The 16,025-nt window shown below is 41.5% G+C and overlaps 1 protein-coding gene across 5 annotated transcripts in view; it reads left to right on the forward strand.

The window, feature by feature from the left end:
* Positions 1 to 1,013: 1,013 nt before the first annotated feature.
* The window catches only part of AASS (aminoadipate-semialdehyde synthase), a 32,724-nt gene continuing 17,712 nt past the window's right edge, over positions 1,014 to 16,025 (forward strand). For all 5 annotated transcript variants that reach the window (XR_012833673.1, XR_012833674.1, XM_075743100.1 and 2 more), the window contains exons 1-14: positions 1,014 to 1,144; positions 3,281 to 3,501; positions 4,689 to 4,865; positions 5,524 to 5,608; positions 6,327 to 6,394; positions 6,508 to 6,654; positions 7,764 to 7,842; positions 7,936 to 8,063; positions 8,236 to 8,384; positions 10,114 to 10,236; positions 10,378 to 10,489; positions 11,031 to 11,090; positions 11,184 to 11,251; positions 15,164 to 15,285. Coding sequence is in view for 3 of the 5 variants with exons in the window: in XM_075743100.1 (XP_075599215.1) it covers positions 3,289 to 3,501; positions 4,689 to 4,865; positions 5,524 to 5,608; positions 6,327 to 6,394; positions 6,508 to 6,654; positions 7,764 to 7,842; positions 7,936 to 8,063; positions 8,236 to 8,384; positions 10,114 to 10,236; positions 10,378 to 10,489; positions 11,031 to 11,090; positions 11,184 to 11,251; positions 15,164 to 15,285 (1,531 nt within the window). In the remaining 2 variants the exon portion in view is untranslated. The remainder of the gene's footprint in view (positions 1,145 to 3,280; positions 3,502 to 4,688; positions 4,866 to 5,523; positions 5,609 to 6,326; positions 6,395 to 6,507; positions 6,655 to 7,763; positions 7,843 to 7,935; positions 8,064 to 8,235; positions 8,385 to 10,113; positions 10,237 to 10,377; positions 10,490 to 11,030; positions 11,091 to 11,183; positions 11,252 to 15,163; positions 15,286 to 16,025) is intronic.

Consider the following 16,025-nt stretch of genomic DNA (forward strand, 5'->3'; position numbering starts at 1 on the left):
AAAGTTAATGCTCTCTTAAGAAGGGGTCAAGTGGTAGTGGCTAGCACAGGTGAAGCAGGCTGTGCCACGGCTCCAACTTCTCCCTCATCACAGCGAGACCTTGCTGTGGCAAAGGATGTGGACAAATTCTCCTCAGACCCTTTAGTCCTTGTGGCTTCTGCTGAGTGCAGCCACGATGCCTCACATTCTCACACTCTGTAGCAATGTCTTCACATCTGCTGACGGAGACAGGTAACAGCAAGTACCTATCCCCCTGGAGACTCACCGAGGTGTACTTTCTACAGCGCTCAGCATGCCTTTCTCTGACAGGAAAGCTCTTCTCCACCCCACAACCCCAGTTCATGACTCTGATTTTGCTTTGGTTTCTTACACCTCATAATTTTCATGATTTACAGCTACAATATCCAATTATTATTTGTGATAAGCCAACTTAGCAGCTGAGGCCCATCATCGAGGACCTAATGCAAGGACCAAGTTCCAGCTGAAAATTGGCAATAGCATACATAACAAATCAAGTATAATTTCTATTCGTCAGACAAAATAATGTTTACCATTTCCCGTACCATGCTAAAGACACTTGAAATGAACAAGGTGACCGAATGTAGATAGTTTGAGCCGATGGGTAGTAGGCAAGCGGCCTGTGCAGAAGGCCGTGGGGAGGACAGGGCTGACAGGGCTGTGACAGGTCAGGTGCAGCCTGTGCTGGGCCCTCCACGGGCACGGCGAGGGGGGGGGATGAGGGGGGACTGGTGCGGGGCGCGGCGGTTGTACCCGCGGGGGGCGTTGGCGGGATCGTTTTGCCGGTGCGGGGAACCTGCAGGGCCTTGCGTGGGGCCCAGGGGACTCCCCGCGGCGCTGCCCGCCCCCGCCTGCCCGGGCTGCCGCCGGCCGCCCGCAAGGCGCCGAGGGGGGGTGTGAGGGGACGCCGGGCCTTCCAGAAACCAGGGGCGTTGAGGGGGCGTGCCGGCGTCCACCGTGACGTCGCGGCCAGAGCCCCTTTCCATTGGCGGGCAGCGAAGGGTGTACCCGGAGGGCGCCTCGCGGTTGGCTGTCGCCCTGGGCGTCGGCGGTGCGCTGGACGGTGGCCGGAGGAGGGAGCAGGGCCGCGCGGCCGAGCCTCCCCCGCTGCCCCGCTCGCCCTGAGGTAGGTACGGCGCTGCCCGCCGCCCCGCTGGGCCACACGGCGTCCCCCGCAGCCGGCGGCGGAGCCCGGCGCTCCCCCTGGCAGCGAGCGCGGCCTGATGTCCTCCGCTCGGGCAGCGCTGCCGGCGAGGCAGCCGCTCCGTCCCGGCCTCCCGCGGCCGGTGCCGCCCGCTCACTGCGCTTCTCCCCCTACCCGCCTAGCTGCCCGCACCTTCCTGCCTCTCTTAATAACGGGGATTTGTTTTCCTTCTGCGCGTCGCCCCTCCTCGCGGGAGGCTGGCGGGGCCCTGTGAGACCCACGGCCGCAGGTTCAGGGGGTGAAACCTGCTGGCAGCGCCGGGCGCTTTGGTTTAGCTGGGTCTCAAGTGGGAAGTGGGGGCACAAGTCGCCCGTATAAGCGTATTCAACTCACTCTAGAAATAGGATCATATTAAAATTGTGTGCTGTAATCAGATGCATTGCTGTTAGGCTTTTTGCCTTTGCTATATTCCTCAGCGTTATTTTAGTCTCAGTTGTGTGGAACAGCCCCCGCAACATGGGTGATGAAGAACCAACTGGTGCCGTTCGGCTCCCTCGCTCAGCTGGCGTGCTGAGGAGGCCAGGGAGGGTTCCACAGCTCTGCAGGCTTTGAATTCTGAAGTTACTTTCACTTTTACAATGGGATATCAGTATCTCTGGCTAAGCCTGAGCATACACAGGCATGTGAACTTTTGGCCTGCCAGAGCTCACAGGGAGTGTTTGCTTACTGCCCTGATTCCCCCTCACCCACATGCTCTAAGTGCAGGGCAGCTCACTCCTCCTTGAAAGCATAATTTTTCTTCTTGTGGGAGTCCTCTGTGTGAGGGAAATTTGCTTCACTGCAGGCTTGGATATGAGGTGTATAGTGCACTGATTTCTCCATAGGAGCTGCTCTCATCATTATATTTTAGCATGCAGTAACAGTGACGTTGTGTGACAAGACTTCTCTGCTTTTGAGAGGTACTGACATGCTCTCTGAGTACCCTCTTAGCATGCTGAAGAGCAGTGTCATAAAATAACTCCAACTTCTGTACAGTCAATTCTGCTGGTGGACAGATTTAGCGATGGTAGGAAAACCACACTTGGAGCTAACTTAGAGGATCATGTGCTTCTTCCTTAGTCTGCTAGTTTTTCTGTTTAAGCAAGCCTGGAGTTAAACAGGCTCTCTCAAGGTTTTAGGTGTATAGAGATGTTACAAAATTGAGGCATGAGGACAAGCAGGATTTTCTGAGTGATTTGGATACAGAGATTCATGTAATTATCAGTTAAAATTGCTTTGGAAACAAAGTTCACATCTTTGAAGCCTCCATCTCTGAGATCTGTATCTTTTAATCGCATAAATATCTGAAGTCCTTAGACTCCTAGGCATTGGGTGCTGGACCTGTGCAGAACCCTTGCCATTCTCAGCAGAGCTGAGCAGTGGCATATATGCTTCACTGGGTGTGAAGAGGAGGAGAGAGAAAATAAAGGGATAATCATCTGTAGTGGGAATCTGTCATAATGAAGCTTTTCCACTGTGCGTAAAATTTTGATTAGGAAGAAAACCTGTTGCTCCTGGCCAAACATATGCTGACTGCTGAGCAGTAGTTAAGGTCTTGTACTTACCTTCTGTTTTCAGCTTGTGTAAAGATTAGTTATGTAAAAATATTTAACATTGGTCTTACATATTGGGTTTTCTCTTTTAATCAACTGCTTGCATTATAGCTTGTGTTCTACTTGCTTTCTGTGTTTGTTACTTCGTACTTTTGTTGATGCTAGCTTTAATAAGTGCTTGCTCTTTGCATGTTTATGCTGGCAAATTAATTTAATTGGTATCTTTAAGTTTCCAGCATTCTTTTTAAGCCATGTAATTAAAAACTTGGTACATTGAACACATTAGAAGGCTTCCTTTACAGTAGTACAAAGAATTTGTTTCCGTCATGACACCCCATCAAACTGAGATGCAACAAAACATGCTGAAACTAAATTCATGTCTCACAAAAGAGTGCAACTAGAGTATAAAGTGACTGGTTTGTGTTTTACAGCAGATGTTAGAGGAGACCAGAACTTTTGCTTCAAACAGTGTTTGAAGCATACATGTACATGTATTATTTTACTACTTTGTCTTTGCTGCCATCAGGCTTTACCATGCTGCGAGCCCTTAGTCACACAAATGATAGGTGTGCGTTCCATCACGCTAAGTGTTGGCATCGTCGTAAGCCTGTGCTGGCAATCAGGAGAGAAGATGTCAATGCATGGGAAAGAAGAGCACCTCTAGCACCAAAGCATGTTAAAGAATTGACACAGATGGGATACAAGGTCTTGGTGCAGCCATCAAACCGGAGAGCCATCCATGAAAAGGTAGGGTCCCGTTTTGAGTTAGATAAGCAAAGCCATTAATTAACGATAGTACAGGAAAAATAATAAGCAAAGCCATTAATTAACGATAGTACAGGAAAAAGAATATTCAAAGGGTATATTTGAGAAAATGTATTATTCATTTGGTTGTTAAATAAGGACTTATTGTGTCCTAGTGGAGAGAAAAAGGATTAGTTTGTTCAACCTTTTAGTGTAATGTTGGCACACTGGTGGGTTTTTACTGATTTCTTGCCCTTTCATCTGTCTCTGAAGACGTTCTAGGTGCTCTTGGAGTAGAGACTTGGGAATTCCTTTAACATTGGAATTCTGGTCTGCTGTTTGCATGGAGGCAACACTCTAAAAAATAAGCATATTTAAAGAAAAAAAAGAGGAAGGATGAAATCTGGTGAATCCCATTCCTGCTTCAATCATGTGAAATGAGGAGAGATGTTTTTTCTCGGTAATGCTGATAGCCTCAGGACTGAGGGCTTTTACAATTCCTGTAGCAGCAGTAATACTCTGCTGTAAGGTGTATGAGTCAACAAATGAAAATTGAATCATATGTAGAGAATTGGTGATTGCTTGCACATATCACCTTTTAATTAAGGCACAGTGCTGCTTTTCACCAAAGCACAGATCACTTTAGGTACACAACTACAATACTGAAAGCTGGAATTTTAATGTATTTTTGAGATAAGAGAGAAAAAAATAAATCTTTATATGGAAAAATGTTGTTTTATAAGTTGCTCTTCAGCTTGGATTTAGTCTTATATAATTTTATAAAATCAGATATCATCAGTCTTTAGATTAATTTGTCAGATTTCTCTAAACTTATTTCCAAGTATTTCAACACATTACAAAGGACTGGTCATTACTGCAATATGATAAGATACTTTAAATGTAGTTAAAAAAATGTAATTAAATCTTCTCTTTCTGTGAATTTAAGATGAAGAATTTTACTAACACATAATTATGTTTTGGTCTTTTATAATAAGATATTATATTAGCATGGAAATTCAGTTTGATATTTGATGCCCCTTTTGATAAAGAGGTTTATGAATGTATCACATGCAGTAACTTGTGATACATGCATAATAGAATTGTCTATTTGTCCTTCCTAGCTGCTTATGTGCTGAGATCTGAATATGAAAATAAACAGAAAAATTTACTTTGATTTTTCTCCTTCATAGGATTACATCAAAGCAGGTGGCATTATTCAAGAAGATATTTCTGAGGCTTCTCTGATAGTAGGTGTGAAGAGACCTCCAGAGGACAAATTAATACCGAAAAAAAACTATGCCTTCTTCTCTCACACTATTAAAGCCCAAGAGGCAAACATGGCCCTTTTGGATGAGATTCTAAGACAGGTAAATTGTGTCATAGCAAAGACAATTTGCTGTTAGCATCAGGTTGAAACTGAATTTAATGCTGAAGCGTGATAGAAAGCTTGCTGCCTACTGTGGTTACTTTTCAGCACGCCTATTTGTAGATAGTTAACGAGGGCTGTTTTCAGTATCCTTTCCTGGAACTGAGTGTTTCTTACTTGGAGGATCTCATGCTTGCAGTGCTACTGTGTTTATGTGCGTAATGCAGATGAGTTGTGAGCATGATATACTCAAGAGAAGTTCACGCTGTGTGAGCACGAAGTCTTGTTGGAAAGTTGTTAAGGCAGAGCACGTATTGGTTGTTTTAGAGGGAGGCAAGCGGTTCACTCAGAAATGAGCAGCCTCTTGGCAGAGGATGTGAATGGGTCTGCAGCAGCTGGAGTGGGCTGTTGGGGAGCTCTGTGCCAAGAGTGCACGGGCAGTGCAGAGACTCTTTAAACAGGAATTCAGTGCAACCTTTAAGTTTATATTTTTATACTTAAATCTTGTTATGAATTTTTTGCCTTTCTCATATATGTGCCCATCAGCCTCTGACATAAAGGATGACCAAGGCATATGAAAAAGTAGTTCCTAGGACAGCAATGTGCCACTGGCTGCATTCACTGGAAATTTTAATACTCAATTTGCTATGTATTTTCAGGAAATTCGACTGTTTGACTATGAAAAAATGGTTGATCATAAAGGAATGCGAGTTGTGGCCTTTGGAAAGTGGGCTGGTGTAGCAGGTATAGTGCGTGAAGTAAAGGCAGGCTTGCAACAAGTAACTTCTTGTAATACTTCCGGTTGTTTACGTTTCCTGAAAGCTGAGGCTTGCAATACATTTTTAACTGCATTTTTAACTCTTGCTTTTAAGAGCTTTTTTTCCACTCTGTTTTGTGCTCCATACTTTTGATGAGATTACATGTCAAATTGTCCTGGCAAATCTATTATTTTATGTTGTCTTGAAATCCTGTTTGTCTATTCAACTAATCTGAGGCAGACTAAATATCAAGAGGTCAACTGAAAAGACTTTTGAAAGAAATGGCTGCTGTCAGTCCTGCAAGTTTGAACAACATCTGTTTGTCACTCCATTTACACTGATTTTTGTGAGGCATGGTTCTCATTCCTTTTTACTGAACTTCCAACTCTTTCTTCAGAGGCTCTCTTTATTATCTACTTCTTTGGAATCTGGTGATGTGGCTGCATCTCACAAAAGGATATCCAAGTATTAAATAGTGCTGAAATGCATAATGTAGGCCAAGAGCAGGTCTAATGGCATGGCTTGCTATTGAATTTCTCCTTCCCAGGTTTTATGTAGGCTTTCTGTAGAAGTAAAATATTAATATTAAAACACAGGCAAAAATATTCAGGGTGATTTTAGACTTCTGTCAGTCTCTGCAGTTTCTGACTGTGCATATTCATAATTAACACTGATGGTCTGATTTTATTTTTTTTTAACAATAGGAATGATCAACATTCTACATGGATTGGGATTACGATTTTTAGCCCTGGGACATCACACTCCCTTCATGGTAAGAGTATACGTGTATGTATTTTTCTTTAGCAAAATGACATTTGGGCATCTGCTAATTATCTGTTTTTGAATATGGAAAATATCCTGATGGTTCTGTGCCTTTGATTTCAGCACATTGGAATGGCGCATAATTACAGGAATAGCAGTCAGGCTGTGCAGGCAGTACGGGATGCTGGGTATGAAATTTCACTGGGATTGATGCCAAAGTCAGTTGGGCCTTTAACATTTGTGTTTACAGGCACTGGTAATGTTTCTAAGGTAAGAGTTCTGTCTTCAAGATGAAATGCTGTATTATTTTTAATAGAACTTCTCGGTATTTGATACATGTCAGGTTAAATGGGTTAAGATGGATTTATTTTGTTTGCTTGGACTTCAGGTTTTCCTTTGCTGGTAAGAATTTTAAGTACATTTGCTTTGGGCAATGTGGTCTAGTGGAGGGTGTCCCTGCCCATGGCAGGGGGGTTGGAACTAGATGATCTTTAAGGTCCTTTCCAACCCAAACCATTCTATGATTCTGTGATTTTATAAACTAATGCCTTTAAGATGAGATCATGCCTGACAAGGCTGACCATGCTAACTGCTTACCAAGAAAAATGGGTTAAGTCTTACTGCTCCTCTCTCCTTTCCCACCTACATGATTTTTGTCTCCCTTTTCCCTTCTGTTGACTCTGAGCTCACAAGGTATGTTGAGTCACACCATTAAAGTATGATGAAAATAATTATTTCTCTAATACTTGCTGAGTTTTTATATCTGTTTTTATAGCATTGACTTGGCTTACAAGTGCTGGACTTTAGAGCTATTTTCTACAACAGGGAAAAGCCCTGGTTTTGGCAACAAAGATCAGTTAACTAGGCTCCAGCTATAAAGTGAAATCACTGCCTATGTAAATGTGTATTTTCTGGTCAAAAGGATGGCGTGTCTGAAAGGCCTTTGCTCTGTGATCACAGCTCATTGGGAAAGTCATCTTGAAGTTCTTTGCCTTTAGAACAGCCTGGTTGGTGAGGGAGTGGCTTCAGGTGTCTTCCATAAAGAGAAACTGCTCCTGAGAATGGCAGCAAAACTATCGATTGTGGCCGAGTTGAGGCCTCCCAGCTCTGCCTTTAGAAATATGAACCAGACATTGGATTATGGGTCAGGCATACTGCATTAATGGGGAAGGATGTAAATTCCTTGTACTTAGAGATGAGCTTTGTTCTGGATAAGCGGGGATATGTGTGAAACAGTTTGTACATCTCTGAATATATTCTTTAGCAGGACTGTCAAGTTGTGTGTGGTATTTTTTGTATTTGTTTTCACACTCCAAATGAGCAGTGTTACGCTATTTCTATATTCTCTGCTCTTTCTGATCCTACTTCATGGTTTACAGGGTGCCCAAGAAATGTTCAATGCCCTCCCATGTGAGTTTGTGGAACCACATGAGTTAAAGGAAGTTTCCAGATCTGGAGGTATGCTGTGACAATAAAGTGATTGAAAACACTAGGACACTTTTTGTCCAAGTATAACAGCTATTTCTTTTTCTTTTCTTTTTTTTTTCTCAGACCTCAGAAAAGTCTATGGGACAGTGTTAAGTCGTCACCATCATCTTGTAAGGAAACATGATGGAGTATATGATCCAGTAGACTACGATAAACATCCAGAACTTTACACTTCTCGCTTTAACACTGATGTGAGCATCTCTTCTGTTCTTTTATGAAAGGTTTTCCACAGAGTGTTGGTAGTTACTACACCTTTGCATATCCATCGATTGAGAAAGCATTCATTTAAAACACTAGACCAGGTCCTTTCAACTTACTAAAGTACTAGGTGAGAACATTAGGCATCTGTAACTTTCTTTGCAGATTGCACCCTACACAACTTGTTTAATTAATGGCATATACTGGGAACAACATACTCCTCGCTTGTTAAGTCGACAGGATGCTCAGAAGCTGCTAGTGCCAATTCGATCTGCTGCTGGTGCAACGGAGGGCTGTCCTGAGTTACCACACAAGTAAGACACCGCAGTTCACTCGTAACAATTCTGCAGCACCATGATTAAGTCATAATGTTAGGCAGTTTCACTACAGTATCTACTGAATGATTCTGTTTCTTACATTGTTCCTCTTGCATGTTGCAAAATGCCCCATTGATTCTGCTTTTGTTCTTCTGTGCTTTGCAGTCTTGTTTTCACAGTTTGGAGTTTTTGAAAACATCACAGTACAAATGACTGACAGGTATTGGCTGTCTTTCTGCAAAGGTAATTCGGTCATTGATCCTTGTGCAGAATCCAATACAAACAGTGTGACATCTGGGAAATGTACCTACTGTACCATTATTGCTAGAAGTTTCTGTGCCTGAGCAGAATGTGTTGGTTAAGTTCTTCTTACCCATTCATTTGGCTTGTGCAGGTTCAGTAACTGTTCGTTAACACCTCTGATTTCTGCAGCAGGTAGTGGGAATGCTTCACAACTCTGAATAGCTTCAAGGATGGAATGTGGGGTGCAAATCCAGGGTTAGTCTTCTTTCAGTGAGGGTAGGAGCCACCCTTCTGCTAATAGCCCTGTGTAATAGTTCTCTGGGAGACTGGCCTGGGGATGGATTTGCAGGGGGAGATGGCAGTGTATCCTGGTGAGGATGGAGGTCTGTGTCTCTTCTCTGTCCACTCTTGACACCTTTCTTTCTTTGTCTCACTTGACAAATAAAGAATTTAAGTGTCGGATCCTGCACTTGGGTCACAACAACCCCACGCAACTCTTGTGGAAGAGTGGCTGGAAAGCTGCCTGGCGGAAAAGGACCTGGGGGTCGACAGCCAACTGAATATGAGCCAGCAGTGTGCCCAGGTGGCCAAGGCGGCCAACAGCATCCTGGCTTGTATCAGAACTAGTGTGGTCAGCAGGACTAGGGAAGTGATCATCCCCCTGTACTCGGCACTGGTGAGGCTGCACCTCGAGTACTGTGTTCAGTTTTGGGCCCCTCACTACAAGAAAGACATTGAGGTGCTGGAGCATGTCCAAAGAAGGGCAACGAAGCTGGTGAAGGGTCTAGAGCACAAGTCTTATGAGGAGCAGCTGAGGGAACTGGGGTTGTTTAGTCTGGAGAAAAGGAGGCTGAGGGGAGATGTTATCGCTCTCTACAACTGCCTGAAAGGAGGTTGTAGCCAGGTGGCTGTTGATCTCTTCTTCCAAGTAACAAGTGATAGGACAAGAGGAAATGGTCTCAAGTTGCGCCAGGGGAGCTTTAGATTGGATATTAGGAAAAATTTCTTCACCAAAAGGGTTGTGAAGCATTGGAACAGGCTGCCCTGGGAAGTAGTGGAGTCACCATCCTTGGAGATACTCAGAAGACATGTAGATGTAGTGCTTAGGGACATAGTTTAGAGGTGGACTTGGCAGTGCTAGGTTAATGGTTGGACCTGATGATCTTAAAGGTCTATTCCAACCTAAACGATTCAATGATTCTATGATTTTGTGATTCTCTTGGTCTTTGAGAAGTTTTGCATGAAATATGGATCTTGTTGACATGAGTGGAAATCCTATGACTACTGTAGGGCCAGATTTCCATTATGTTTCTGGAGGTCATTGTGTTGACTTCTACATTGGTTAAAATGAACGAAACTACAAGTCTGATAGATCTTCTCACATTTCTTTTATTTCCTGTTCACTCGTGATCTCTTATACCTGTGTTCCTTAGTAATTTGGGTAATGCTCTATTCCTTTTTCTTTTTTATTTAATCTCTTCAGACTTCTGGCAATATGTGACATTTCAGCAGACACTGGAGGATCTATAGAATTTATGACGGAGTGTACAACAATTGACAGTCCATTTTGTATGTATGATGCTGACCAGCATATTATTCATGACAGGTGGGAGAGCCTTTAATTTTTATTGCTTTCCTCTGTAATTTGTACAGTGAAACATTATATTGAAAAATCATGCATTTAAAACACTTCTGAAAGAGGGTACCAAGGAGAAGTAGTTTAGAAGAGCTATGGTCTCTCTTACAGTGTTGAAGGCTCTGGGATTCTGATGTGTTCCATTGACAATCTGCCAGCACAGCTTCCTATAGAAGCAACAGAGTACTTTGGCGATATGCTTTTCCCGTATATTGAAGAGATGGTAAGGTTTTATGTGTCAAACAAGAAGGTAAATGACTTGGATTTTGGTCTGCTCGTTTGTTGCTTTTCTGGTCTCCTGTGTATATTCAAAAGGAATCTGCTGTAGAACATAACTGACTTTGTACTTAAAAAAAAAAACACAAAGAAAACCAAACCCAAAAAACCCGCTTTCTAAGTCTTGAGGCAGTACTTTCAAAAAGCAACACATGAATGAGACATTAGTGACCTGGATGTCTTAGGGATTTATCAAGAACACCTTCTGTAGGCAGGAAACAGGCTCTGGCAGGTAGTTCACTGCTCCTGGACCCTGCAGTAGATGTCTAAATCTGATTTTCTTGGGGCACTCAACAGTCACTCCCAATCAGACTGCTGTTTGAACTCCTGTATTTTCATAAAATTCAAATGACACTGATCAGGGCCAGGAGAATTGATATTGATATTGATGTTGTTGCATCCATTTAATGTTGCTTAAAATCTTGATTTACTCTGAAAAAAATTGTGGGAAATAACATGACCTCATTTCAAATAATTTATCTCCATAGCTGTTATCAGAAGGCTCAGAACCTCTTGAAGGCCAGAATTACTCATCTGTTGTTCGAGATGTAAGTTTTGCAAATTGGCACTCTGCTTGTCTTCCTCTGTTTTAAGATGTACAGGTACAAAAGATCCTCAAAATTTGTTTCATGTATTTTTAGGCAGTGATTGCATCCAATGGCTCACTGACAGCTAAGTATGAATATATCCAGAAATTGAGGGAGAACAGGTAATGTATAGGTTCTTAAAGTTTGTTTAGTTCAGGATTAAAAAAAACAAACCTTGCCTGCATTCTGTCTCCCCTTTCGCATTTATTTACTCTTGTGTTTTGGTGGAATACTGCTATGTTGCACTGTGTCTAAATGTCTCCTAGGCTTGATGATTTCCTTCTTTCTTTACGCACATTGCCTAAATCATTAACATTTGTTGTTAGTAACTTATATTGAAGTTGAGAAAGTGGTCATTTTTCTTCTTCTGATGTTATGAAAATTGTTTTACCAGAGGCAGAATACAGCCACATGCCAGTATAATTCTGTTACTCCTTGTCCTTTCAAAATGGATATAACATGCAGTCCTTTGAAAGGAGTGGCTGAAAAGAAAAGGCTCTGTAGTATACCGCAAATGTAGTTTCCTCTAGTATGGCTCAAGTGCTGTGCTGTATAAGTGCTTGTTCTGTGACTGGACGTATTCAGGAGCCTCTGTGAGACTCTCAGGCATTTCATTACACTACTGTAGCTACAGCTTTAGCTACCACTTCATGTGTACCCTGTCTCAGTAGTTACCAGTCAGTGGTAACATGAAAGAAGTAACATTGAGTGTATTAAGCCAACAAAAGTATAAATAACCTGGGTATCCCTTCCCTTCCCCTTGCTCCCTATTACTAACAAACTTCTATGAAAAATATTAATTTGCCATTAAGTGGGTACCTCTGGCTTTATGTTCACGGTCGGTGCTAGCTGCACTATACATCACAGAAAAGTTGAAATTGGTCTGACCACAAGCACTGCATGTGCTAAGCACTAAAATCATAGTGTGTTGGCTTTTGCATGCCAAACTTCTCCAGTTTCCTTTGAGAACTTTGCGAGTTCTGGCTATGAACTTGTTCATGATGAACTGTAGGAGTGCTTCACACCCAAAGTAACATGCTGTTTGCCTCTCAAAGACTTCAACTCACAGTGATTTTTGTTGTGTGCTGTTTGGTAGACCACCTGAAGAGGCTGTCTCAGTAACAGGTTTTCTTATTCCTCACCCAGCACGATGCTCTGGGGTTTTTTTTGCTGTCTCCATAATCGTGTGCGTGGTCTTGTGTGAAGCACCCTGAGAATCTGGAGACTTCATTTGCAAGGGGATTTTTGTGGGTAGACTTTTGATATTTCTGCAGACCTGTGTGTTGCATGTGATGTTCAGTTGTTCATTGGTGTTGCTCAACTTTCAGAAAAGCAAGACCTAACAATACCCTCCTTTACTTTGCAAACTTTGGGGATATTGCAAATGAAAGCAGAGATTTTACTGCTTAAAGTGTGATTGTTTAGCTAGAGATAGGCTCTCGTTTAGAGCCTGTAGGAATGATGTGGCTTATGTTATTACTCTAACAAAGTATTATGCTGTGTCTAGTTTAGTCTCTGAGGGCTCTATTTAGACTAATTGCTTATACCCTTTGGGTGTACATGGACATTTCAGACTATAGGATAGCCAGACTATATGAACTGAACTGTCTTGGGTACCATCAGAATGCGTGAGCAGTTTGATTTACTGAATTTATCTCTATCTTTTCACCTTTACTTGCTTCATACCTCATCCACAGCTACCTCATGCCTTGCTACCTCATCCAGAGCTGCAAGGGCACATCCCATTGCTAATGTAGACCTCTAAGTATTACTGTCATTTGTTCATAGATTAACATAACCAAATTATTTAAACTTGTATGTAGAGGTAGGCATTATCTGACATGTTCTTTTCTGGGACTGTGTAGATCCTGTCCCTGCTCTTGGTAGGTCATTTGGCAGCTCATGTTTGTTCCTGTCCTAGAACAAGACATGCTGTGTTTGTTCCAAGTGTGACCTCATTCTAGACACTGGAAAAGGTTTTAATAAATATGATAAGAAGTTTGATTGCAAAATCCAGCTTTTTTTTCATATAGGAAGTTTCCCCTTTGTCAACACTGTCGCTCCAAGCTCCTGCATACCAGTGTTGCTCCCTATAAGTAAAGGGTGGAGAGGAATTCTTTCTCTTCCCTTTGCCATGAGGGTGTAGCTGTGGAAGAAGATGTTCTATTAGAATTGATAGTAGTAGGAGGAAGGTCCTTGGATTTGTCATATGAAAGGATATGATGGGCGTAGGAGACTTTCTGTGAATGGATTAAATCACAATTTAACTTTTCAAAAAAATCAAATCTGTAAAATTTGTATGAAGGTCAAAATATACAGTAATCTATAGTAATAATTTAGATAGATTAGAGAGGTGAGGCATTGGTACATCTCAGTCAGATTTAATGAATTGAAAAGAATGACTTTTAAAAAAATTGAATTAAGCCTGAAAGCAGAGAAAGGGAGGATGGAACATCTCAAACTATAAATACTTAGACACAATTACTAGGCTGGAATGTGCTTCAGACAGATGATATAGATGTGTTTGGTACTGATTTAACTCTCTTCACTCAAGGTAGTCTTTCAATGCTATTGTTTGAGGCCTTGTTCCCCCAAATGTACTCGGATACTTTATGCCATGCTTTAAGTCATGCAAGACTGCTCTTGTTGTCATGCTATTAGGTATTGCTCTGGCAGGCTGCGACACCATCCTTCATTACTATGGCCATTTTTGAACTGAAAAACCACAACTGAAAATTGACTTATGGATATAATTTGATGCCCCAAAAAGGTCTGAACCAACATGATTTAGTAGACATATAGTTAGTCCTCTTCTAAGGACAATAGCTTTAAGCAAAGTGGACATGAGCTTGTCAGCTAGAAGTCAGGATTCTTTCTGTGGCGTAATCCACAATGCAGTATATGCCTGTGTAAACTCTTAGTAGATAAAAGGGAAATTGAGGAACTTGCTTATACACTTACAAAGTTTCCCCTAAGTCTGTATCTTCGAAGGTCCTACCTATTTATTGAAATTTGTTTTCAGGATATGCGATAAGAAAAGCAAAACCTCAGTCTCCATTAATGAGGTTAAACAATATGGCAATGAACAGCTTCCTTTTCTTCAACAATAAAAAATGCTTTAAGGAATTTTTTTTATTTGCTAAACAGTTTTTATCTGCATAGTGTTGATACTTTAGACAAATGATTTTACAATCCTAATTTTACAACTTAATGCAAATTTAAGCTAAAAAGGAAAAATAATTATAAACAACCAAAATGTGTTTTCCTATTACAATGTGCACATTTATGAAAGCATATTTAAACAACTGTCGAACTATGTTATTCTGGCTGGAAAAAAGAAATGCAAAATCTGATGTGAATACATTTTATATTGGAAGTCAACAGGAGAGCTACTTAAATTTATTTTGGACAGTAGTAGAAGCTTGGTTGAAACACTCTGTGATAGTTTTTAGAGTAGAGTTCTTGTCTGCAAACAGGATTTCTTAACTGGGCATTAACTTTTATTTGACTTTTATTGACTATTATGTTCCTATGATGGGCTAATATGAACCTAGTATAACTTAACAAAAATACACTCTCACCAGCATGGTTTTGTGCACTTTAACAGTTAGCTGTGATGTAAAGGGAGCAAGGCAGAGCCTGGAATCTCTTTCTGACAGCCAAAGATGACATAGACAGCTTGGCAGTCCTCAAATGATCAGGTTACAGTTACTTGGCCATTGGGAAAAATATAATGACAACTGAGGAGAAATTTCTTGAACAGCCCGTAGCAGTTGGGGAAGCAGTGGAGATGTCGATGGATTTGATCATGCTTATAATAGAGGAAAGAAAATAGAAGTTATGCAGCAGAAGAATGGAAGCACTGCTAGACAGTGATTGCCCAGTCTTGGGTTAGTTAGCCAGTAACTTGACTCTGGGTCTGAATAGAGCTCTTGGCTTGTAGACTTACTAAAACATACTTATTCTGTTAGCTTTAGCAGCTTACAGTTTCCTTCTTCTGTGTGGTTTTTAATTTTGCCTGTAACACCTCCTAGGGAATACGCTCAGTCACTGAAGATGGGTAATAAGAAGAGGGTTTTGTTGCTCGGATCTGGCTATGTTTCTGGCCCTGTACTTGAATATCTCACTAGAGATTCCAGCATTGACATCACAATTGGTATGTAAGACTTTGCTTGTTTTTCATTGAAAAATTACGTCTTATTTAAACCTGCTCACGTGGCAGAACCTTTCTCATAAGTAATAAATTGATCTGGTTCTCAGAACAGATAAAGAAAATCTTTGCTATTTTGCAGAGCAGAAAAGCATTTTGTAGCTTTCTGAGCATTTTAAGTTTATATAATTGATTTGAAAATGACATAGCCACATGCAAAGTTTACTATTTGCGTGTGTAACCTATAGGGAGATTAGAAGTATTTTTCCTTCTAACCTGCTTTGGGCTTGGGACTGGTTTTGTAGCTAGTCAGTCACTTTTGTTGATGCTTGGCTGTGTTTTCAGCCTCACACAAGAAGAAGATGAAATTGTTTTTATAGACCTCTGTATGAGCGAAGCCTCAGCTGTTGTTATAACCAGTACTGTGGTAGTAAACCTTCAGACCCTGACCTTCCCATCAGCCCCACATGCCTGCTTGTTTATTCCTCTGTTTTGTTTTTTCTGTAGCACATTTCAGGTTGAGCATCTCAAAACCACCTTTCTGTACCCTCGATGTTGACTTTACCCTGATTCTGTGATTTCAGAACCCAGGCTGCGTTGCCTGAAAGATACTTTGCTGAGAGGTTGTTTCCTTTAAAACTTGCCATTATATTTCTGTTGATTTTAGTTGTTGTTGCTTTGGTTTGTTTTTTTTCCTTCATGGTATTTTCATACTTGGCTGCTTTTGCTACCCTTTGTGGTGATAA

Source organism: Balearica regulorum, chromosome 1 (genome assembly GCF_011004875.1).
Source record: "Balearica regulorum gibbericeps isolate bBalReg1 chromosome 1, bBalReg1.pri, whole genome shotgun sequence".
NCBI classification, from domain to species: domain Eukaryota; kingdom Metazoa; phylum Chordata; class Aves; order Gruiformes; family Gruidae; genus Balearica; species Balearica regulorum.